Source organism: Pan troglodytes, chromosome 16, assembly GCF_028858775.2.
Source record: "Pan troglodytes isolate AG18354 chromosome 16, NHGRI_mPanTro3-v2.0_pri, whole genome shotgun sequence".
Taxonomy (NCBI): domain Eukaryota; kingdom Metazoa; phylum Chordata; class Mammalia; order Primates; family Hominidae; genus Pan; species Pan troglodytes.
This window is the reverse complement of record NC_072414.2, coordinates 56,760,128-56,782,820: the sequence shown is the minus strand read 5'-3', so window position 1 is coordinate 56,782,820 and position 22,693 is coordinate 56,760,128. Positions and strand designations below refer to the sequence as shown.

Here is a 22,693-nt window from a genome sequence, read left to right as displayed (position 1 = left end):
GGAATCTTGCTCTGTCGCCCAGGCTGGACTGCAGTGGTGTAATCTCGGTTCACTGCAACCTCCACCTCCTGGGTTTGAGCGATTGTCCTGCCTCAGCCTCCCGAGTAGCTGGGACTACAGGCATACAGGCATGTGCCACCATGCCTGGCTAATTTTTGTATTTTTACTAGAGACGGGGTTTCACCATGTTGTCCAGGCTGGTCTTGAACTCCTGACCTCAGCTAATCTGCCTGCCTCGGCCTCCTAAAATGCTGGGATTATAGGCATGAGCCACAGTGCTGGGCCTGTATGCTGTATTTTATTTTATTTTTTATTTTTTGAGATAGAGTCTCGCTCTGTAGCCCAGGCTGCAGTGCAGTGGCACAATCTCGGCTCACTGCAACCTCCACCTCCTGGGTTTGAGCGATTCTCCTGCCTCAGCCTCCTGAGTAGCTGGGACTACAGGCATGCACCACCATACGCGGCTGATTTTTTGTATTTTTAGTAGAGACGGGGTTTCACCATGTTGTCCAGGCTGGTCTTGAACTCCTGACCTCAGGTGATCCGCCTGCCTTGGCCTCCCAAAATGCTGGGATTATAGGCCTGAGCCATAGTGCCAGGGCCTGTATGCTGTATTTTATTTTATTTGTTTTTTTTTTTTTTTTTTTTTTTTTTGAGATGGAGTCTCGCTCTGTCGCCCAGGCTGGAGTGCAGTGGCGTGATCTCAGCTCACTGCAACCTCCACCTTCCAAGTTCAAGCCATTCTTCTGCCTCAGCCTCCTGAGTAGCTGGGAGGCATGCACCACCACACCCAGCTAATTTTTTGTATTTTTAGTAGAGACGGTGTTTCACCATATTGGCCAGGCTGGTGTCAAACTCCTGACCTTGTGATCTGCCTGCCTCGGCCTCCTAAAGTGCTGGGATTACAGGCATGAGCCACCATGCCTGGCCCTGTATGCTGTATTTTTATGGTATTTTTTTCTATGTTTAGATACACAAATACTTACTATTGTGTTACAATTGCCTACAGTATATAGTAACATTTTTTGTAGGCTACAGTTTGTAGCCTAGAAGCAACAGGCTATTTCGTATAGCCTAGATGAGTAGTAGTGAGCTACACCATGTAGCTTTGTGTAAATACTCTCTGTGATGTTTGCACAACAAAATCGCCTAATGATGCATTTCTCAGAACACATCCCCATCATTAAGCAACACATGACTAACTATACTGTGGTCAGGGAGTGGACCACACACTATGAACCTGGCTGGTCATGCATCCTACAGACGGACAAGTGCTAGGAAAGTACTGAGTGGACAGGCCACAAGATGACCACCACACAGCAGGATGTCAGGGGATACTACAAAGATGCTGGCTGGAATTCAGGTCACCTGTCCTGTGCGGTACTCAAACTTGTGCTGCTTTTTTTTTTTTCGAGACAGGGTCTCACTGTTTCCCAGGCTGGAGTGCAGTGGCACGATCATGGCTCACTGCAGCCTCAAAGTCCTGGGCTCAAGCGATCCTCCTGCCTCAGCCTCCTGAGGAGCTGGGACTACAGGTGTGTGCCACCACACCTAGCTTTTTTTTTTTTTTTTTTTTCATTTTTTTTTTGTAGAGACAGGGGTTTCACTATACTGTCCAGGTTGTATTGAACCCCTGGGCTCAAGTGATCCAGCCTCCCAAAGCGCTGGGATTACAGGCATGAGACACCACACCTAGCCTTCTTGTGCCTCTTGATTGGGGCAGCAGGTGTATATAAGGCTGAGGTGAGCAGCAGTGGGAGATCAGTGGGAGAAGAAATCATCTCTAGGGGGGTAGTCTGGGAAGCCTTCATGGAAAAGATGCTTTTTGTATCTGGCCTGTGAGGAAAGTTATGTCCTGTATTTACGTGGCCTGTAAAGTTTACTAAATGGTTTTCATCCTGTCAACTTCTCTGTAATTAGCATAATGATACCCTCCTTTGCACTCGTGGGGAAACTGCGGAGTAGAGACACTACGTGACTTGACCACATTGATGTAGCTTGGCAGGGCAAGATGTGAACTCCAGTGTTTTGACTCTGGAGCCCTGACTTGTTTCCTGTCCAAGTCTACACCAAGAGGGGAAGGTTCATTCATGAGTGTTGAGCAGGATTGGAAGGGAAGGGAAGGAGCTTAGGTGGCATCTCTGGGCCCCTCTGCATTCCATGTCCCCCAGAAGATGCCCACTCTCTAGCCTGATTCCAGATACCTAGAGACCACCTGTGAGCTGTGCCACGGACCTCTCTTCTGACCTCCAGTCCTGCAGATCCATCAGCTGCCAGGATCTCAGACTCCAACTGTAAACTTACCAGAGTCCTGCAGAATGTCGAAGAAACCTCAGGACCCACCTCAACAACCCAAAGATAACAACATTAACGATAAAAATCATGATCGTGTATATGGGCCGGCCGCGGTGGCTCACGCCTGTAATCCCAGCACTTTGGGAGGCCAAGGTGGGAGGATCACCTGAGGTCAGGAGTTCGAGACCAGCCTGGCCAACATGGTGAAACCCCGTCTCTACAAAAATACAAAAATTAGCCAGGCATGATGATGGCTGCCTGTAGTCTCAGCTATTCGGGAGGTGGAGGGAGGAGAATCGCTTGAACCCAGGAGGCGGAGGTTGCAGTGAGCTGAGATTGCACCATTGCACTCCAGCCTGGGTGACAGAGCGAGACTCTGTCTCAAAAAAAAAAAAATCACGTATATGGCTGTTATCATACACAGTACTGAGGCCTCGAGTTTTGTGGAATACGTAGCACTGCATTTCCTCTTCACACAGGCTGTAAGGTGTAGATACTATTACATCCCCACTTTACAATTTGGGGAAACTGAGGCTCAGATGTCTACTTATTGTCCAGGTCACTTAGCAGTTTTGTTTGTTTGTTTGTTTGTTTTAAAGAGACAGAGTAGGCCGGGCGTGGTGGCTCACGCCTGTAATCCCAGCACTTTGGGAGGCCGAGGCAGGTGGATCACGAGGTCAAGAGATCGAGACCATCCTGGCTAACATGGTGAAACCCCGTCTCTACTACAAAAAATTAACTGGGCATGGTGGCGGGCACCTGTAGTCCCAGCTACTCGGGAGGCTGAGGCAGGAGAATGGTGTGAACCCGGGAGGTGGAGCTTGCAGTGAGCCGAGATCACGCCACTGCACTCCAGCCTGGGTGACAGAGCGAGACTCCATCTCAAAAAAAAAAAAAAAAAAAAAAGAGACAAAGTAGTTCTCTGTTGCCCAGGCTGGAGTGCAATGGCATGATCAAAGGTCACTGCAACCTCGAACTCCTTGGCTAAAGTGGTCCACCCGCCTCAGCCTCCCAAGTAGCTGGAAATAAAAGGGCATGCCACTACACCCAGCTAATTTTTTATTTTATTCTTCTGTAGAGACAAAGTCTCACTATGTTGTCCAGGCTGGTCTTGAACTCCTAGCCTCAAGTGATTCTCCTGCCTCAGCCTCCCAAACCGCTGGGGTTACAGGCATGAGCCACCATTCCCAGCTTCATAGCTGATAAATGGTAGCTCTAAGTCTGTCTGTCTGGTAACAAATGAACTATAATCATCCTGCAAAATTATTTCCCTTTCTCAACCTGCCTGTTTCTACCAGTGGCACCACTAAGCCCCCAGGCCTGAGACCCTGCCGTTTCCTCTGATTTCAGTGTCTCAGGACAAAAGCAACCCTGAGAGAGCTGGAGGGTGGCTGGCAGCTCAGTGCACACTGAGGGGGCAGGAGGAAAAGGGTACTTTTCTTGCTTCTTTTGCCTACCCCATGGATTTAATGTTGCTAACTCATAAATCGTAATCCCGACTTTTTTTTTTTGAGATGGAGTCTCTCTCTGTCGCCCAGGCTGGAATGCAGTAGCGCAATCTCGGCTCACTGCAAGCTCTGCCTCCCGGGTTCACGCCATTCTCCTGCCTCAGCCTCCCGAGTAGCTGGGACTACAGGTGCCCACCACCACGCCCAGCTAATTTTTTGTATTTTTAGTAGAGACGGGGTTTCACCGTGTTAGCCAGGATGGTCTCGATCTCCTGACCTCAAAATCCATCCGCCTTGGCCTCCCAAAGTGCTGGGATTACAGGCGTGAGCCACTGCGCCCGGCCAGGATGTTACCATTTATATGAAAAATCACACACGAGCCAGGCATGGTAGCTCACGCCTGTAATCCCAGCACTTTGGGAGGCCTAGGCAGGAGAATCACTGGAGCCCAGGAGTTCAAGACTAGCCTGGGCAATATAGGGAGACCCCATCTCTACAAATAACAAAAACAATTAGCCAGGTATGGTGGCACACACCTGTAGTCCCAGCTACTTGGGAGGCTGCGGCAAGAGGATTGATTGAACCTGGGAGATCAAGACTGCAGTGACTGGGCCATGGCACTCTAGTCTGGGCAACAGAGCAAGACCCTTTCTCAAAAAAAAAAAAATTAAAAATAAATAAATATGTCCGGGCACGGTGGCTCATACCTGTAATCCCAGCACTTTGGGAGGCCGAGGCAGGTGGATCACGAGGTCAGGAGATTGAGACTAACCTGGCTAACATGGTGAAACCTCGTTTCTACTAAAAAATACAAAAAATTAGCCGGGTGTGGTGGCAGGTGCCTGTAGTCCCAGCTACTAGGGAGGCTGAGGCAGGAGAATGGCGTGAACCCAGGAGGCGGAGCTTGCAGTGAGCCGAGATTGCGCCACTGCACTCCAGCCTGGGCGACGGAGTGAGAGTCCGTCTCAAAAAAAATAAAATAAATAAAATATAAATAAATAAATAACAATGTAAAATAAAGCGTACTATAAATTCAAAGGATTATTGTTAGATAAGCAATTAATAAATGTTTGGGCCAGGCACAATGGCTCATGGTTATAATCCCAGCACTTTGGGAGGCTGAGGCATGAGGACTGTTTGAGCCAGGAGTTTGAGACCAGCCTGGGCAACATAGAGAGACCTCATCTCTACTAAAATAAGAAATTAGCAGGTGTAGTGGTGTGTGCCTGTGGTCTCAGCTACTCAGGAGGTCGAGGCTGAAGCAGAAGGATTGCTTGAGCCTGGGAGGTCAGAGCCGCAGTGAGTTGTGATCATGCCACTGCATTCCAGCCTGGGCAACAAAAGAGACCCTATCTCAAAAAGAAAAAAAGAAAGAAAGAAAAAAAAGGTCAGCCACAGTGGCTCATGCCTGTAATCCCAACACTTTGGGAGGCAGAGGTGAATAGATCACTTGAGCCCAGGAGTTCAAGACCAGCCTGGGCAACATGGTGAGACCCTGTCTCTACAAAAAATACAAAAATGAGCCAGGCGTGGTGTTACACACCTGTAGTCCCAGCAACTCAGGAGGCTGAGGTGGAAGGATTGCTCGAGCAGGGGAGATCAAGTCTGCAGTGAGCTGAGCTCATACTACTGCACTCCAGCCTGGGGAACAGAGTGAGACCTTGTCCCAATAAATAAATAAATAAATAAAATAAAAAATAAAAAAAAAGTTTATCTTGATGATTCTTGGAAGAAAGCTGCATTTTATTTTGTTTTTTGCTTTTCTTAAAAAATAACAAAAATAAGGTCAGGCGTGGTGGCTCATGCCTGTAATCCCAGTACTTTGGGAGGCCGAGGCGGGCGGATCACCTGAGGTCGGGAGTTCAAGACCAGCCTGACCAACATAGAGAAACTCTGTCTCTACTAAAAATACAAAATTAGCCGGGTATGGTGGCACATGCCTGTAATCCCAGCTATTCGGGAGGCTGAGGCAGGAGAATCACTTGAACCCAGGAGGTGGAGGTTGCAGTGAGCCGAGATCATGCCATTGCACTCCAGCCTGGGCAACAAGAGCAAAGAAAGAAATAAAAATAAAAAACAAAATAAAATGCATATATAAAATATATCATATATAACATATATCATATATTATATATATAAATAATATATATTAAAATTATATATATATATTTAGCCATGGGTGTCTCACTATGTTAGGCCAGGCTGGTCTTGAACTCCAGGTTTCGAGCAATCCTCCTGCCTCGGCCTCCCAAAGTGCTGGGACTAAAGGCATGAGCCACTATGCCTAGCCTAAAACTGCATTTTAGACTCTAGACCTCAATTCAGACTTAACTCCTTTGTTACATTCTACTACCAGAAGTTGGGAGAGTCTTGGGTTCCAATTCCAATCCTGTCAGTTATAGCTGTACATCACAGTCCAGGTTACTTAACCTCTCTGCACTGGAAATATAAAATAAGGAAAAATCATTTCATGGAGCAGCCAGAAAAGATAAATGAGCTCAGGGATGAGATACGCCTAACTTTGTGCCCAGCACACAGCTGGCCTCAGCGGCCTTACATCATCAGGGTGCAGGGGCCATCATCCTCTTCTCTCCTGGGATCACCAATCTCTACAGCCTTTCCACATAAGCTGCTGGTTTCCTACATCTTCAAGGTACTCCTAGAGGCCTGGCCTACTGGGCAGAATCCCCTTTCCAAAATATTTCACCACCCCCATTGCCATACAGTTAAGAAGAGGGCTCAACCAGGGTTTGAGGTGACAGGAATCAGAGTCAGGTGCTAGGAATGGGTTGGCTGTCTGCCAAGGCTGCTCTAGGACAGGGAACATGGGTTTGCTCTATGGGACTGTAGAACCCAGGGCCGTTATATATAGAGGAGTTGGGTGGAGGCACAGAGAGAGAGATTTGGGTTTAACTAATTTTTTTTTTTTGAGACAGAGTCTTGCTCTGTCACCCAGGCTGGATTGTCACTGCAACCTCTGCCTCTTGGGTTCAAGTGAGCACGCTTGACTAATTTTTGCATTTTTTTTTTTTTTTTGAGATGGAGTTTCACTCTTGTTGCCTGCGCTGGAGTGCAATGGCGCAATCTCGGCTCACTGCAACCTCCGCCTCCTGCGTTCAAGTGATTCTCCTGCCTCAGCCTCCCGAGTAGCTGGGATTACAGGCATGTGCCAACATGCCTGGCTAATTTTGTATTTTTAGTAGAGATGGGGTTTCTCCATGTTGGTCAGGCTGGTATCGAACTCCCGACCTCAGGTGATCCGCCCGCCTCAGCCTCCCACAGTGCTGGGATTACAGGCGTGAGCTACCGTGCCCAGCCTAATTTTTTTATTTTTAGTAGAGATAGGGTTTCACCATGTTGGCCAGGCTGGTCTCAAACTCCTGACCTTGAGTGATCCATCGCCTTGGCCTCCCAAAGTGCTAGGATTACAGGTGTGAGCCACCACATCTGGCTGGTTTAACTGAATTGTGTGTGTATGTATATATATATAAACATACACACACACATATACATATATATACATACATATATACATACATATATACATACATATATACATATACACACACATACATATATATATATATATATATATATTTTTTTTTTTTTTTTTTTTTTTTTTGAGACGGAGTCTGGTTCTGTGCCCAGGCTGGAGTGCAATGGTGCGATCTCAGCTCACCACAACCTCCGCCTCCTGGGTTCAAGCGATTCTCCTGCCTCAGCCTCCCAAGGAGCTGGGACTACAGGAGCATGCCACCACGCCCAGCTAATTTTTGTATTTTTAGTAGAGACGCGGTTTCACCATTTTGGCCAGGATGGTTTCAATCTCTTCACCTCGTGATCTGCCTGCCTCGGCCTCCCAAAGTGCTGGGATTACAGGCATGAATGACTGCACCTGGCCTTTTTTTTTTGAGACAGAGTCTCGCTCTGTCATGCAGGCTGGAGTGCAGTAGTGCAATCTCGGTTCCCTGCAACCTCTGCCTCCTGGGTTCAAGTGATTCTTCTGCCTCAGCCTCCCAAGTAGCTGGGATTACAGGCGTGCACCACCACGCCTGGCCTGAATTATATATCTGAGAGGACATTATGCCAGGCACTATGTCAAGGACTTCCTATACATCATCTCATTTGATTGCACACAAACCTTATGAGATAGGTACTATCCCCATTTTACAGATAAAGAAACCAAGGCTCAGAGTCCCTCATCACTTGTCCAAAGCCATAGAAACAAATATAAAATGTATCAAAGTTTGAATCCAGGCCTATCTTAGTGCAAAACGTGGAAGCTTAAACATTGTGTTAAGAAGTCAGGCCAGGCACAGTGGCTCATGCCTGTAATCCCAGCACTTTGGGAGGCAGAGGCTGGCGAATCACGAGGTCAGGAGTTCGAGACCAGCCTGGCAATATGGTGAAACTCTGTCTCTACTAAAAGTACAAAAATTAGCCAGGCGTGGTGGCGCACGCCTATAGTCCCAGCTGCTAGGGAGGCTGAGGCAGAAGAATCACTTAAACCTAGGAGGCAGAAATTGCAGTGAGCCAAGATCACGCCACGGCACTCCAGCTTGGGTGACAGAGTGAGACTCTGTCTCAAAAAAAAAAAAAAAAAAGAGGAAGTCAAAGGCTGGCCGGGCACAGTGGCTCACACCTGTAATCCCAGCACTTTGGAAGGCTGAGGCGGGTGGATCACCTGAGCTCAGGAGTTCGACACCAACCTGGGGAACATGGTGAAACCCTGTCTCTACTAAAAATACAAAAAATTAGCTGGGCATGGTGGCATGTGCCTGTAGTCCCAACTACCTGGGAGGCTGAGGCAGGAGAATCGCTTGAACCAGGAGGTGGAGGTTGCAGCGAGCCAAGATCACACCACTGCACTCCAGCCTAGGCGATGGAGTGAGATTCCGGCTCAAAAAAAAAAAAAAAAAAAAGTAACCGGGTGCCATGACTCACGCCTGTAATCCTAGCACTATGGAAGGCCGAGGCTGGGAGATCACCTGAGGTCAGGAGTTGAGTACCAGCCTGGCCAACATGGTGAAACCTCGTCTCTACTAAAATACAAAAATTAGCCGGGCATGATGGTGGGTGCCTGTAATCCCAGCTACTTGGGAGGTTGAGAAAGGAGAATCGCTTGAGAATTGCTTGAACCTAGGAGACAGTGGTTGTAATGAGCCGAGATCATGCCACTGCACTCCAGCCTGGGCAGCTGGGCGAGACTCCGTCTCAAAAAGAAAAGAAGTCAAAGGCCAAGTATTGAATAAATGTTAATTATCACTAAATTGTTATCATTATCTGACAACAATACTACTTTAATGAGAGCTAGAGGTTTGGCAGTGGAATGAGCAATTTGGGGTGGGGGATATGAGTTGCTTCTCCTCCAGTTCAGGCAAAGGTTGGATTAGCTTCTGGTAGAGATTCAAGTGTTTAGCACAGACAGTTGGATTCGGGACCTAAGGTTCTAGTTGTGGGGGTACAAGGAGATTTCCAAGGCCTGTTCCCAGAGATTTGGATGTAGCTGTTTTTAGATGGGACCCAGAAATCTTCTTTTTTCCAGGGGAAAGGTTTTACTCTGTCACCCAGGCTGGAGGGCGATAATGCCATCATAGCCCACTGCAGCCTGGAACTCCCAGGCTTAGGTGATCCTCCTACCTCAGCCTTCTGAGTAGCTAGGACTACAGGTGCAAGTTACCAAGCTTGGCTAATTTTTTTGTATATTTTGTAGAGATGGGGTTTCACCATGTTGCCCAGGCTGGTCTCAAACTCCTGAACTCATGCGATCTGCCTGCCTCAGCCTCCCAAAGTGCTAGGATTACAGGTGTGAACTACCATGCCTGGCCCTGAAATCTGTCTTTTTCAAAAGGCAATTCTGGACTGCAGCCAAGTGTGGGCTCCATTGGCTTGGCTGACCTCTAGAGACCTTTTCTGTTGCACAGGCTGAAGTGCAGTGGTACTATCACAGCTCTCTATAGCCTCCACTTCCAGGACTCAAGCAATTCTTCTACCTCAGCCTCCTGAGTAGCTGAGACCACAGGCACACACCACCATGCCCAGCTAGTTTTTTGTTTTTGTTTTTTTGAGACGTTGTCTTGCTCTGTCGCCAGGCTGGAGTGCAGTGGTGCGATCTCAGCTCACTGCAACCTCTGCCTCCTGGTTCAAGCGATTCTCATGCCTCAGCTTCCCGAGTAGCTGGGATTACAGGCGCGCACCACCACACCCAGCTAATTTTTGTATTTTTAGTAGAGACGGGATTTCACCATGTTGGACAGGATAGTCTCGATCTCCTGACCTCATGATCCGCCTGCCTCAGCCTCCCAAAGTACTGGGATTACAGGTGTGAGTCTCTGTGCCTGGCCTAGTTGTTTTTTTTTTCTTTATAGAGATAGGGTTTTGCTAAGTTGCCCAGGTTGGTCTGGATCTTTTAGCCTCGAGGGATCCTCCTGCCTTAGCCTCCCTAAGTGCTAGGATTACAGGTGTGAGCCACCGTGCCTGGTCCTAAGCAGCTTCTGCATAGATTCTATGACCTGTGGTGCCCTAACACACCACTGGGAAGTATTCCTTTGGGTTAGGCATTGCCCTCTCCCCCTACTTCCTCCTTAAATTTCTAAGGCCTTAGAGAGGATGAGTGCACCCTTCCCCTCATGGGCAACAGACTCTTCTGGATGGTAAAAAAGGCAGTATAGGAGGGCATAGGCTCACACTGCCACCTTCAGTGGTGAGGATAGAGATAGCTCATCTTCCCTTCTCACCCTATCCCACCTCATTCCATGTGGAGCCCCTGTCCCTGAGACTGTCAGTTGCCCCACTGGACTCTAGTCAAGTGTAACAATTCCTACTTTAAGTCCCTTAGAAAAGTAGCCCGGTAGAGCCAGCCTCCCGGGCATGCTGGGCAATTCCGCAGTTGGTCGGGCCCAGAAGGCCCTCTCCCAGGCTCTGGGAGGACAGAGACTCAGGCAGGGAAGCAGGCCACAGAAGCTTTCAGTGACCTTTGGTTCCCTGGGAAGGACTCAAAACCAGTAAAAGTTTAGCAAGTGTCATTAAATTGTTGCCAGAACTTAAAATTCATTTTAAAAAATGCACATGCATGCACACACACACACACACACACACAGACTTTCTAGAGGATAAAAGATCATTTGGAGAGGTGTATATGAAAATCTATTTGATTAGGTTTGATTTTTTTTTTTTTTCTTAGAAGTAAAGCTTCTAAGCTATCTGCTTTTGAAATTAAACAGAAAGTATTAAGTGAACTCAGTACTTTGCTGTGTAACTTCAAGCTAGTTGATTTTGGCCGCTGAACCTCAGTTTCCCCATCAGCAAAGGCTGTGGTTTCATAGGAACTGGCAGTGAAGCAGGGCGTGGGCCCTGTGGTTTCATAGGCCCTGGTGCTGAGAGGGAGGTGTGAGTAGGGAGCTCAGGGTTCAGACAGAAACCTTTGGCCTGCCAGACATCTCTTTGGGGTTTCTCTTTGTTTTTTAATCCTGGGTCCTCTCCCCATTCAGGTTCCTGGCATCTCACTCTCCCTCCCATCTTCAAAGAGAGGAAAAGCAGCCATTGACATGTTAATGTAAAAATACTGTAGGGCATGGTGGCTCATGCCTGTAATCCCAGCACTTTGGGAGGTCGAGGCGGGCGGATCACAAGGTTAGGAGTTTGAGACCAACCTGACCAGCATGGTGAAACCCCGTCTCTACTAAAAATACAAAAATTAGCCGGGCATGGTGGCGAGTGCCTGTAATACCAGCTACTCTGGAGGCTGAGACAAGAGAACTGCTTGAACCCAGGAGGAGGAGGTTGCGGTGGGCCGAGCTCGCACCACTGCACTCCAGCCTGGGCAACAAAGCAAGACTCCATCTCAAAACAAAACAAAACAAAGCAAAACAAAAAAAACGCCATCAGAGATATTTCCTTGGTAACCCTAGCCTTTCAATCATTCAATATTCATTACTGAAACCCCTCTGCCAGGACCTGAGCTGAGCTTCCAAGATTTGATTCAAAGGTGAAGAGACGCTATCCCTGTCCTCAGATGGTCCCCTGCTAATTTTCAGCTATGTGGTGGGGACAGGAGAAATAACATCTTTGGGAGATGGTGTGCAGGGAGGAGACACCACCTCTCAGGAAGGCTGGATCTGAAGTGAAGTTCTTGTATTGTTCCTTTGCTGACTTTACAATCGCCCCTCCTGTTGTCTTGGGGCTTTGAGGACGTCAAAGAAGTTTCAGCATCAGGATCTCATTTAATTCTTACAGAAGCCTAGGAAACACTCATGAAAGCCTGAAAGGTGTCGCTAGTTCTCTAGTTTTACCTTGAGAAAACAAAGCCTTAGAGAGATTAAACTATCTGCCTATGGTCACACGGGTTGCCGTGGTGACCTGGACGTAGATCCAGGTCTTCTGGCACAGCTACTTTGGAAATACTGTTTGTCTTAGATTGGAACCTGGGATCCAGGTTCACAATGTGGCCCAGAGGAAGGCAAGGAGAGAAAGGGAGAGCTCAGGGATTTGGGGCTGAAATTAACCAGTTGCCTGGGCTTGGTGGCTCATGCCTGTCATCCCAGTACTTTGGGAGGCCATGGTGGGCGGATCACCTGCGGTCAGGAGTTTGAGACCAGCCTGGCCAACATGGTGAAACCCTGTCTCTACAAAAATACAAAAATTAACCAGGCATGATGATGGGTGCCTGTAGTCCCAGCTACTGGGAAGGCTGAGGTGGGAGAATCACTTGAACCTGGGAGGCAGAGGTTGCAGTGAGCCAAGATCGCACCATTGCACTCTAGCCTGGGTGACAGAGCGAGACTCCTTCTCAAAAAAAAGAAATTACCCAGTCTGTGACCTTGACCTGCAAACTAGCAGTGGACCCAGGGCAATAATCACAACCTCCAAGAGCTTACCATGAGCTCTTATCTTACTTAACACATTCTTGCAATTGTGTACTAGTATTCCCATTTTACAGATGAACTGACTGATACTAGCTGGCAACTTGCCCAAGGTTACAGAATCAGAATTCTATCACAGGGCTATTTCATGCTTTTCCCACCATCCATGCCATCTGCCAGTGGCTAGTGAAGGTCCCTTAATCCTATAACTAGGGATAGCAGGAACAATAGAAAGATTAACTGCTTGGGGCAGCAGCCTGTCCCCTTTCCCTCCAGAGACTTCTTGCACTTAAGTGGAGCTTAAACCTATAAACAATGGGCGGGCGTGGTGGCTCACACCTATAATCTCAGCACTTTGAGAGGCTAAGGCAGGCGGATCACTTGAGCTCAGGAGTTCAAGACCAGCCTGGCCAACATGGTAAAACCCCATCTCTACTAAAAATACAAAAATTAGCTGGGCATGGTGGCACGCACCTGTAATCCCAGCTACTCAGGAGGCTAAGACAGGAGAATTGATTGAACCCAGGAGATGGAGGTTGTGGTGAGCTGAGATCACACCATTGCATTCCAGCCTAGACAACAGAGTGAGACTCTGTCTCAAAATAAATAAACAAAAACCTATGAGCACCAAGAAAATATACCTCAGATGGCTGGGTGTGGTGGCTCATGCCTATAATCTCAGCACTTTGGGAGGCCAAGGTGGGTGGATCACTTGAGGCCAGGAGTTTGAGACCAGCCTGGGCAATGTGGCAAAACCCATCTCTACTAAAATACAAAAAGTATGGCCAGGCACGGTGGCTAACGCCTGTAATCTTAGCACTTTGGGAGGCTGAGGCAGGTGGATCACTTGAGGTTAGGAGTTCGAAACCAGCCTGGCCAACATGGTGAAACCCTACTAGGGAAAGTTAGCTGGGCCTGGTGGGGGGATCCTGTATTCCCACCTACTTGGGAGGCTGAGGTGGGAGAATCGCTTGAACCCAGGAGGTGAAGGTTGCAGTGAGCCAAGACTGTGCTACTACATTCCAGCCTGGGTGACAGGGCAAGACCCTGACTTCCCCCCAAAAAAATAAAGAAAAAGAAAATATAACTCAGACACATCTCAGCCTTTAAGCTTCAAGGTCATCCTCTCTACCTGCCTTTCTTCTTTTTCTTTTAAATAAAGAGGGGATCTTGCTATGTTGCCCCATCTAGACTTGAGTCTGGGCTCAATTAATCCTCCCAGCTCAGCCTCCCAAGTGGCAGGGACTATAGGCGCACACCACCAAGCCCAGCTTCTATCTGCCTTCTTATTGCCTAGGCTTTCCTGGTGGTGGGAAAGTTGGGGTCAGAATGGGGGCCTGCCCTGAAGTAGCCAGGCACATTCTCAGGAGTTGAGTTCCAGGGCAGTGTTTCCCAGGAGTGAGGCCATCTCTTTTCCCTACCCTAAGGACGAAATATTGAAGGATGATGTATGTACAGTACATCAAAGAGAAAGGGCCATTGGCTTCAGATAGCCCAGAAGCTCCAGGAATAGCCCAGTATTGGTTCAGCAAAGGTTTATTAAACACCTACTACTGAAAATGCCCACCATCATCTGCTCCTTGCTGGAGGCCAGGGGGCTGCAGAGGTTAAGGAGTTCTACTCACTCAGCAGGGTTTACAGCCACTCCTTGGAGTCAGAAAGCTTCCCATGTGGTAGGTGAGACTTCAAAACAAGGTATTCCCAGGCTCAACACGACACAGAGAAGGCACTCTGAGAGCACAGGGGAGGGAGAATGGGTACTGGGAAAGGTCTGGAAGCTGGGGGTGGAGAGTGAGGATGGGAGGATTCCAGACAAAAGGAATAGACATTCGAGAAGCTCAGAGGTGATATGGAGCATGGCAGTGGGGGAGGCCTGGGGCACTGAAGAGATTACTAGAGGCTACACTACTAGGTCATAGCTGGGGAGACAGAGCTCCTACCCTTCAGATGTATAAGTTCCTACCCTTCAGATGTCTGAAAGAGTGTACACCCCAAACTCCTCTCTCTAGCCTCTTTCACATCAGCTTCTGGTCAGCACCAATGGGTACGCCTGACTACTCATGAAGGTGCGGGCTGGGTGAGAGCTTTGTGTTTATATGATCTCCAAATCCATGTGACATTGGAGATTCTGCCATTTCAGGGGCCATAGGGGTGCACAGAGAGGGAAAAGACAGTTGTTGCCTCCAAAGTGCTTAAGGGCTGGTCACACATACAGGAAACTTTCTGAGGCATTAAGAATGCTCATATAAGAGGGCGGGCTCATGCCTGTAATCTCAGCACTTTGAGAGGCCAAGGTGAGCAGATTACTTGAGGCCAGGAGTTCAAGACCAGCCTGGCCAACACGGTGAAACCTTGTCCCTACTAAAAATACAAAAATTAGCCAGGTGTGACAGCGAGTGTGGTGGCAGGCACCTGTAATCCCAGCTACTCAGGAGGCTGAGGCACGAGAACTGCTCGAACCTGGGAGATGGAGGATGCACTGCACTCAAGCCTGGTGACATAGTGAGACTCCGTCTCAAAGAAAAAGAAAAAAAAAAGAATCCTCATATAAAGTTTGCCTATGAAGGCAAAAGAGAAAAAAAACTGGAAATAATACAAATATCTAACAAGAGACAGGTTAAATAAGTAATGGCAGTCTAATAAGGGTTAAGCATTTACTACAAATTATGAAGAACTTAAGAAGAAATACAGGCTGGGTGTGGTGGCTCACGCCTATAATACCAGCACTTTGGGAGGCCAAGGTGGGAGGATCACTTGAGCCCAGGAGTTCAAGACCAGCTTGGGACAACATAATGAGAGGCCAGTCTCTTAAAAAAAAAAAAAAAAATTAGCTGGGCGTGGTGTTGCACCTGTAATCACAGCTACCTGGGAGGCTGAGGCAGAAGGATCACTTGAGCCCAGGAGTTCGAGGCTGGAGTGAGCTGTGATTGTGCCACTGCACTCCAGCTTGGGTGACAGAGCAAGATCTTTTTTCTAAAAAAAGAAAAGAAGGCCGGGCGCGGTGGCTTACGCCTGTAATCTCAGCACTTTGGGAGGCCGATGGGGGCAGATTACAAGGTCAAGAGATCAAGATCATCCTCACCAACATGGGGAAACCGTCTCTACTAAAAATACAAAAGTTAGCTGGGCGTGGTGCTGCGTTCCTGTAGTCCCAGCTACTCAGGAGGCTGAGGCAGAATAGCTTGAAACTGGGAGGTGGAGGTTGCAGTGAGCCGAGATCGCATCACTGCACTCCAGTCTGGCAACAGAGCAAGACTGCATCTCAAAAAAGCCCCCAAAACAACAACAAAAAAAAAAAAATGAAAAAAGAAAAGAAATGTAGTGATGGGGGTCAGTTGTGGCCCCTGTGTCATTTGTCACCTTTTTGGGCCTTAGCTCTCCTCCCATCTATGGAGAAAACAGAGACCAGAATGGAGAAGAAGGGTGACCAGAATTACAAGATGAGAGGCTCTTCTTTGAAAAATTCAAATTAACCATATAAGGGCTGAGTTCAGAAATCTGGCCAGGCTCCTTCTCCTGGAAAAAGCATGGGAAAGGCAGGATCTTGAGGGAAGGGAAGATTTGGATTGATTAGGGGGAGTGGGGGAGGAAGGGGAAGAGGAAGAGTATTCCTGGGCCAAAGTTAGAGACAAACCGGATAGGAAGATCTATTCTAGGGGAGGGGATGGTGATCAAGCCCACAGCCAGACTGGACTGAGGCCTGTGGAGGATGGTAGGGGTATCTGAGGATTCCCAAGGTTGGTTCTATCGAGATGCCTGAGGCTGGAGGCATCTTAAAAACTCTGGGTAAAGGTCTGGCTCCTACAGGCAGCAGCTCCCCCTTCATAGGGCCTGAGCCAAGTGTTGGCAACAGGGCTGATGGGAAACCAGGGTGCTCTTGGCCTTGCCACCAGCAGAAAATGGTCCCCAGCCCACAGTAGGTGCTCAATAATTATTTACTAAAGGAATGAGTATATCATTGGAAAGACATTGCCCATCTCTAGGCCTCAATTTATCTGTGAGATGGCAGGTCAGGATGGAGATTATAATTTACTGGGAAGACTAAACCACAGCACAGTGATCCTGTGGTGCTAGTCCTACCTAATTCAGGAGGTCGACACACAGAGGTTCTGGGGGCTCAGGCACTTGTCCACGGTCTGGGATCCTAACCAGTCCGTGACTGCAAATCCAGCTTTTCTTTTTTCTTTTCTTTTCTTTCCTTTTTTTGAGACGGAGTTCCGCTCTTGTTGCCCTGGCTGGAGTGCAATGGCAAGATCTCGGGTCACCGCAACCTCCGCCCCGTCCAGGAGAAGGGGCACTGAGGAGGGACCCAGTTCTCCCGCGGCTCTGCCGGATTCAGGCTGCAGCGCTTCCAGCGCTCCCCGAGGTGGGTGCGGGTTTCTACTGTGGCAGCAGGGCCGGCCCCCATCGGCTGGGTTTTCAAATAGAAGAGAAAACCGACCCAGAGGCCGCGCCCTACTGACCTGCGCGGGGGTGCGGGGGGAGTCACGACGACCTCCCCCACCTCCCCCAGCCTCTAGGCTATTACATCCGTCCCCAGCCTTCGGGCTCAGAATAGGAGGCAGGGAAAGGTGTAAGGGGCACTGAGGTCGGGGGAGGAGCGAGAAGACCCGAAAGCCAGGCGTGTTGAGGACAAGGTGGGCAACAGAACCTTCTTGGTCATTCGAGGCAGCCCTCGCTAATGACCATTAGGGTCCCAACACTCGAATCCCCACCTAAGTCCTATTCAGATAGTGACTGGGAGTGGGAAGGGAGTTTGAGATCCTAAGTCCCACCCTCTGGGCTGGGAGCCTGAGGCCAGAGAGGGGAAGTGATTTCCTCAAGGTCACTCAGCAAAACAGCGCCCAGCCCGGGCCAAAGCTCAGGTGTCTCCCAACCCCCTCCCCCCGGCCATCACCCCCAGAACTCGGTCCCCCGGCTGAGGTCTGCGCGACTGGATTTAGGGGCAGAATGAGTGCGTCGGGCACCCCAAAACCCTAGATCAAGATACAAGGGGAGTCGACGGTCCGGAAACCTCGCTGCGGGTGCCCTAAGCGCGAGGCCGCCCGGGCAGGGCCGCCCAGGGACCGGGGCGCTGGGTGCGGGGCACGGGGCTCCACCTCCCGCGGGCTGGGGCGCGCAGCGCGCGGCCCCTTTAAGAAAGTTCGCCGGGCGAGTTCATCAAAGTTTAAAAACTTGCCGTGGAGAAGGGAGCGGGGGAAGAGGAGAGAGGGAGAGCGCTGACCCAGGCGAGAGAGAGGGGAAAGGCCCGGCCGGAGGCCGGCGCCCCGCGGCCGGGGCCGGGGCGAGCCCACGGTGGGCGGTGGGGATTGGCTGCGCGTTCCCCCGGAGACCGCGCGGCGGGCGGGGGAGGGGGCTGGCCGGGCCCCAGCTGAGGCCGGTTCCGGCCCCCGCCCCCCGCCGCCGCCCGGCGCCCGCCCCCTCCCCCGGCGCCCGCCCCCCGCCGCCGCCGCCGCCGCCGCCGCCGCCGCCGCGGGCGCACTCGCCGGTCGCAGTGAAAAGGCGGAGGCGGCGGCCGCTCCGGCTCCCATTGCCTCCCCCGCCGCACCCCCTCCCCACCTTCCGCACCCGCCAAACTTGATGTGACCCTGGCCCGACGCGGAGGCTGCCCCTCTCACTGCCCCGTGGGTCCCCCGCCACCCGCTCCGCACCCGCGAGCGCACCGCTCCCCGCGCCCCTTCCCACTTCCCGCGGGGCCGGCGCCGCGCTCGCCCTCGCGTTCCTTCCCGCCGCCCCCTCCCCCGCACCATGAGCAACCTGAAGCCGGACGGCGAGCACGGCGGCAGCACCGGCACCGGCTCCGGCGCGGGCTCCGGCGGCGCCCTGGAGGAGGAGGTGGGTCTGTGGCCCCGGGACTTGCCGGGTGAAGCGCACGCCAGGCGGGCGCGGGAGAGGGCGAGCGGGGCCTGCCGCGCCTCGCGGGGCCGGGGTGGCCATCGCTCCCGGCGCCTTCCCGCCGCTGCCCTCTCGCCCGGGTAGGAGCGGCCCGTGTCCGCGGGCGGGAGCGTGCGGCCTGGACTGCCCCGCCGGACAGGCATTGTCTCCCCGCCCTCTCGGGCTCGAGGCGGGCCGCGCGCGCCGGCCGCCGTCCGGGCGTCCCGCGGTGGGCGAGATGCGCCGCGTCCGTTCCACGCCTGCCGCCCGCGCGCCCCTTGCTCCCCACCCCGTAGCCGCTCGCCGCCCTCCTCCGAGGCGCACCTCCTGCCTGGCCAGGACCGCGCCTCGGCGGCACGGAGCGGAGCGGGATTAGCACGGCCCGAGGGCGGCACCCTCACTCCACTGCCTTTTCCGCCCTGACCCCCTCCCCGTGACCTTGGAGGCCTGGGCCGGCCGGCCGGCCGGCTCCTCGGTTCATGCGAGCTGTTGTCATGGGGGTGGGCGGGCTTTCTTCACAGCCCCAGAACCTGGGCTTTGGCAGAGGTGAGCCCACAATTTAATTAGTTTGGAAGATGACTAAAGACACTCAGTTCGTCCTTCTCCTCTTTCTGGGTTTGTCCTGGCAACCAAGCCAGGACCCCAAAGCTGGCCTGGGTGGGATCCTGCCAGGAGGGGCGAAATCATCTCGTCCACCGGCCATGTGCGAAAGGGAGGGAGTGTAAGGCGGCTCCGTGGAACCACCAGCAGCTGGGTGGTTAATGGATGGTAGGGAGGATGTGTGTGCGGGGTGGGGTGCTGGATAAAAGCCTCAAAGATATCAGTGAATAGGGACGAGGAGCTAGGCTGGCGGAGACAAGAACTGGAGTAGAAGGGGACAGGCTTCGCAGGGCCTCTGGCCTCTGCTGCGTCATTCTAGGGGTGAGAGACCCTTCCTGCCCCTGCCCTGGCATGTTCTCGCCCAGGAAACCAAGGGCTGGTTATCCACCTTGGGCGCCCTTCCCCTTGGCCTGGGGGAGAAACCGCAGAGCCCCTGGTGTGGACTGGTGTTGCCTCCTCCCCTTGTGCTGGGGGTTGGTGCAGAATGGCGCCGGTGGCCCTCGGCTGGGCTGGGCTCAGCGCCGCCAGCTCCCACTCGGCTATTCAGAGACCTTCAGCCAGCCCCAGTCGATGACAATCTAGGTTTGGATCTCCACTTTTTGGCGGAAGGGGAAGGGAAGAATATACAACTGTGACATCTGTCCACTAATGACTTGAGTGTGGTGGATTTGTTTGGGCTCCAGAGGCCTTGCCCTCCTTGTACCTTGATGCCAAAAGGCCCTTGGCTTTGGGGATCTTGCCCCCATCCTGACTCTACCTGGCTGTTAGAATCTCCCTTGACAGTTGGGGAGGGTGACAGGGTTGCTAGCCTACTTGGAGTCTCTGCTTGGCCCCCTGCTGTGGGCTGAAACTGGGGGAGAGCATGTCTCCTATAAAGCTGGATGGGGACCCAGAACCCCACTTCTGCTAAAGGGTCTACTTCAGTGGGGACTTCACACTGCCCAAGAGGCTGGTACTGGGCAAACTCTCAGACCCACTGCTGTTGGGTGAGAAGGGTGACCCATGTGGCCATTCTAAGTCTTGAAAAAAGCATTTGAGGTTTTAGCCACTCCTTTCTAAGTACCTTGTCTGGGAAAGAGGGCAGGATTCTCAAAAAGTGGAATCCCTACTATTCCTCCTTGGGAGTTGAGATGGCCTGCGGCCCTATGGTGGTTCCAAATCAGCGCACTTGGAAAAGGGCATGGTGGGCTCGCGTTTAGCAGAGGTCCAGAACGAAGGGTTCTGAGGGTCTCCTGGAGCCCAGTGTCTGTCTGGTCTGGTAAGGGAAAGGGTTATTCCCCAAGCCCTGGCCTAGTCTTCTGAATAGTGGGCCATGAGCCCCTGTGCTGGTGACTCCATCTTGGATTGGTGCTGTAGGCTGGAACTGGAATCCTCCCTGTAGTTTAGATGCTTCCTAAGCAGTCAGTTCTGCAGCCCCTAAGAGCAACCATCTGGAGAATCAGCGTTAGCAGTGGTTTACTCCCATGGTTGACACAGGTGGCTTCTTCCCAGTCAACTCTTGGAGACTAGCGAGAGCAAGCCCAGAAAACCAAGGAATGCTGCTGCACACCATAAGACCTCAATTCCTAAAGGCGCTGGGTCACTGGCGAAGGGAGTGTATTTTTCATGGTTCTGGGAGTTATCAGTGAGGTTGCTTGTCCTGAACTGCTTTGGATAGCCTTGACTCTGCCTGCTTGACTACCTTACCTATAGGCTTTATCCATGTCATACGCATTAAGTTTTCTTTCTGGACCCAGGGGTTAAGGATACAAATGAAAATTCTCAGCCTAGGAGGTCGGAAGGACTTGCCAGGAAGTGGTGGTAGGTGAAATGCAATGATAGATAAAATAAAGGCATATCAGCACATGGTACCATGGTGCTCCTGAGAGATTAGAGGTCAGCCTTCCCTGAGATGTGGGTGAGTAGGAGGAGCAAGGTTAGACCTGTGGGGGTGGAAAAGGCATTCCAAGAGGAGGGAGTCGCATATATAAGTGAGGAGGTAGATTTGTGTAACCACATGGCTTGTTTGGGTAACTACCTGGAGTTTGCTATATTGCAGCAATATCAGGCAGTGCAGCCATAATGAGAGTTTGGAATTAGGGCAGTAATGACTGTGGTATTACGGGAAAATTGGCATTTTTCTGCCACTTGGGAAGATGTGTTCAAAGCTTTGATACCCTTTGAAAGCTAAGGAGGGCAGTAAGGAATTAAGGGGAGGAGCTGAATGTCCCTCCCAATCTAGAGGTTCTGCTGTCCTGCAGGTAAGTCTTGACTGGAGCTGGGGACAACATGAGGTAATACAGTACATGAACCTGCCCGGGGCAGGCTGTATCAGTGCTGCCAAACTTCAGACCTAAACGTCCTGTCTTAGTGATTCTCAAGGGATAACTGGGTAATTACCATGTCTCTGAAGAGGGGTAAATGTGATTTCTATTTTGAAAGTGGAGACCTTGCTTTCATAATACAGTTGCTGTTGGCCTTCCATTTCTATGGGTTCCCTATCCATGAATCCAGTTGTAGATAAAAAATACAATAATAAAAAATAATACAAATAAATATAACAACTATTTACATAGCATTCACATTGTATTAGGTATTGTGAATAATCTAGAGATGAGTTAAAGTATCCAGAAAATGTGCGTAGGTTATTTTTTTATTTGTTTGAAGGGGAGTTTCACTCTTGTCACCCAGGCTGGAGTGCAGTGGCACGATCTCAGCTCACTGCAACCTCTGCCTCCCAGGTTCAAGCAATTCTCCTGCCTCAGCCTCCTGAGTAGCTGGGATTACAGGCGCCTGCCACCATACCTGGCTAATTTTTGTTTTTTAGTAGAGACAGGATTTCACCATGTTGGCCAGGCTGGTCTTGAACTCCTGTCCTCAGGAGACGTGCCCACCTCAGTCTCCCAAAGTGCTGGGATTACAGGCCTGAGCCACGGCGCCCAGCCTTGTTTTGTTTTTGAGACAGTCTCTGTTGCCCAGATTGGGGTGCAGTGGCACAATCTCGGCTCACTGCAACCTCCTCCCAGGTTCAAGTGATTCTCCTGCCTCAGCCTCCAGGATTGCAGGTGCACGCCACCATGCCTGGCTAATTTTTGTATTTTTAGTAGAGACGGGGTTTCACCATGTTGGCCAGGCTGGTCTTGAACTCCTGACCTCAAGTGGTCCACCCAGCTCGGCCTCCCAAAGTGCTGAGATTGCAGACGTGAGCCACCGCGCCCAGCCTGTGCATAGGTTATATACAAATTTTATATAAGAGACTTGAACATCTGGAGATGTTGATATCCAAGGGGGAATCCTGGAACCAATCCGCCTCAGATATCGAGGGACAACTAACGGTACGAGGTGATACTAAGTTATAGTAATTTTTAAAAACCACTTTTTTGAGGTATGATTGGCATATATAAAGCTGTATATTTAGTGTATACAACTTGAAGAGTTTGGAGATTGTTAAAGTAATTTTTAACTGGGGGGCACCCCTGGAAGGGGGAGAGTGGTATTTATACTATTGGGTTGAGGGAGGTTATAAGTTTCTTAAGAGTTAAAAAAGTTTTTCCAGCTTAATGGTAAGCTATAGAAAGGCAGGGGTTAATGGCAGCTAAGGGGGCTACAGTTTGACCTGAGGGGCTTTGCCCTTCC

At 50.8% G+C, this 22,693-nt stretch overlaps 1 protein-coding gene across 3 annotated transcripts in view; it reads left to right on the top strand.

Moving 5' to 3' along the window:
* Positions 1-18,035: 18,035 nt before the first annotated feature.
* RBPMS2 (RNA binding protein, mRNA processing factor 2) overlaps positions 18,036-22,693 on the top strand; it is a 36,282-nt gene continuing 31,624 nt past the window's right edge. The window contains exon 1 of one of the 3 annotated variants that reach the window (XM_001174270.7): positions 18,036-18,439. In XM_001174270.7, the coding sequence (XP_001174270.1) occupies positions 18,353-18,439 (87 nt within the window). In that variant the 5' untranslated portion in view covers positions 18,036-18,352. Of the gene's footprint in view, positions 18,440-18,695; positions 19,025-22,693 lie in introns of those variants that run through there. The other 2 variants (XR_001709681.4, XM_016927678.4) reach the window with 2 other exon arrangements.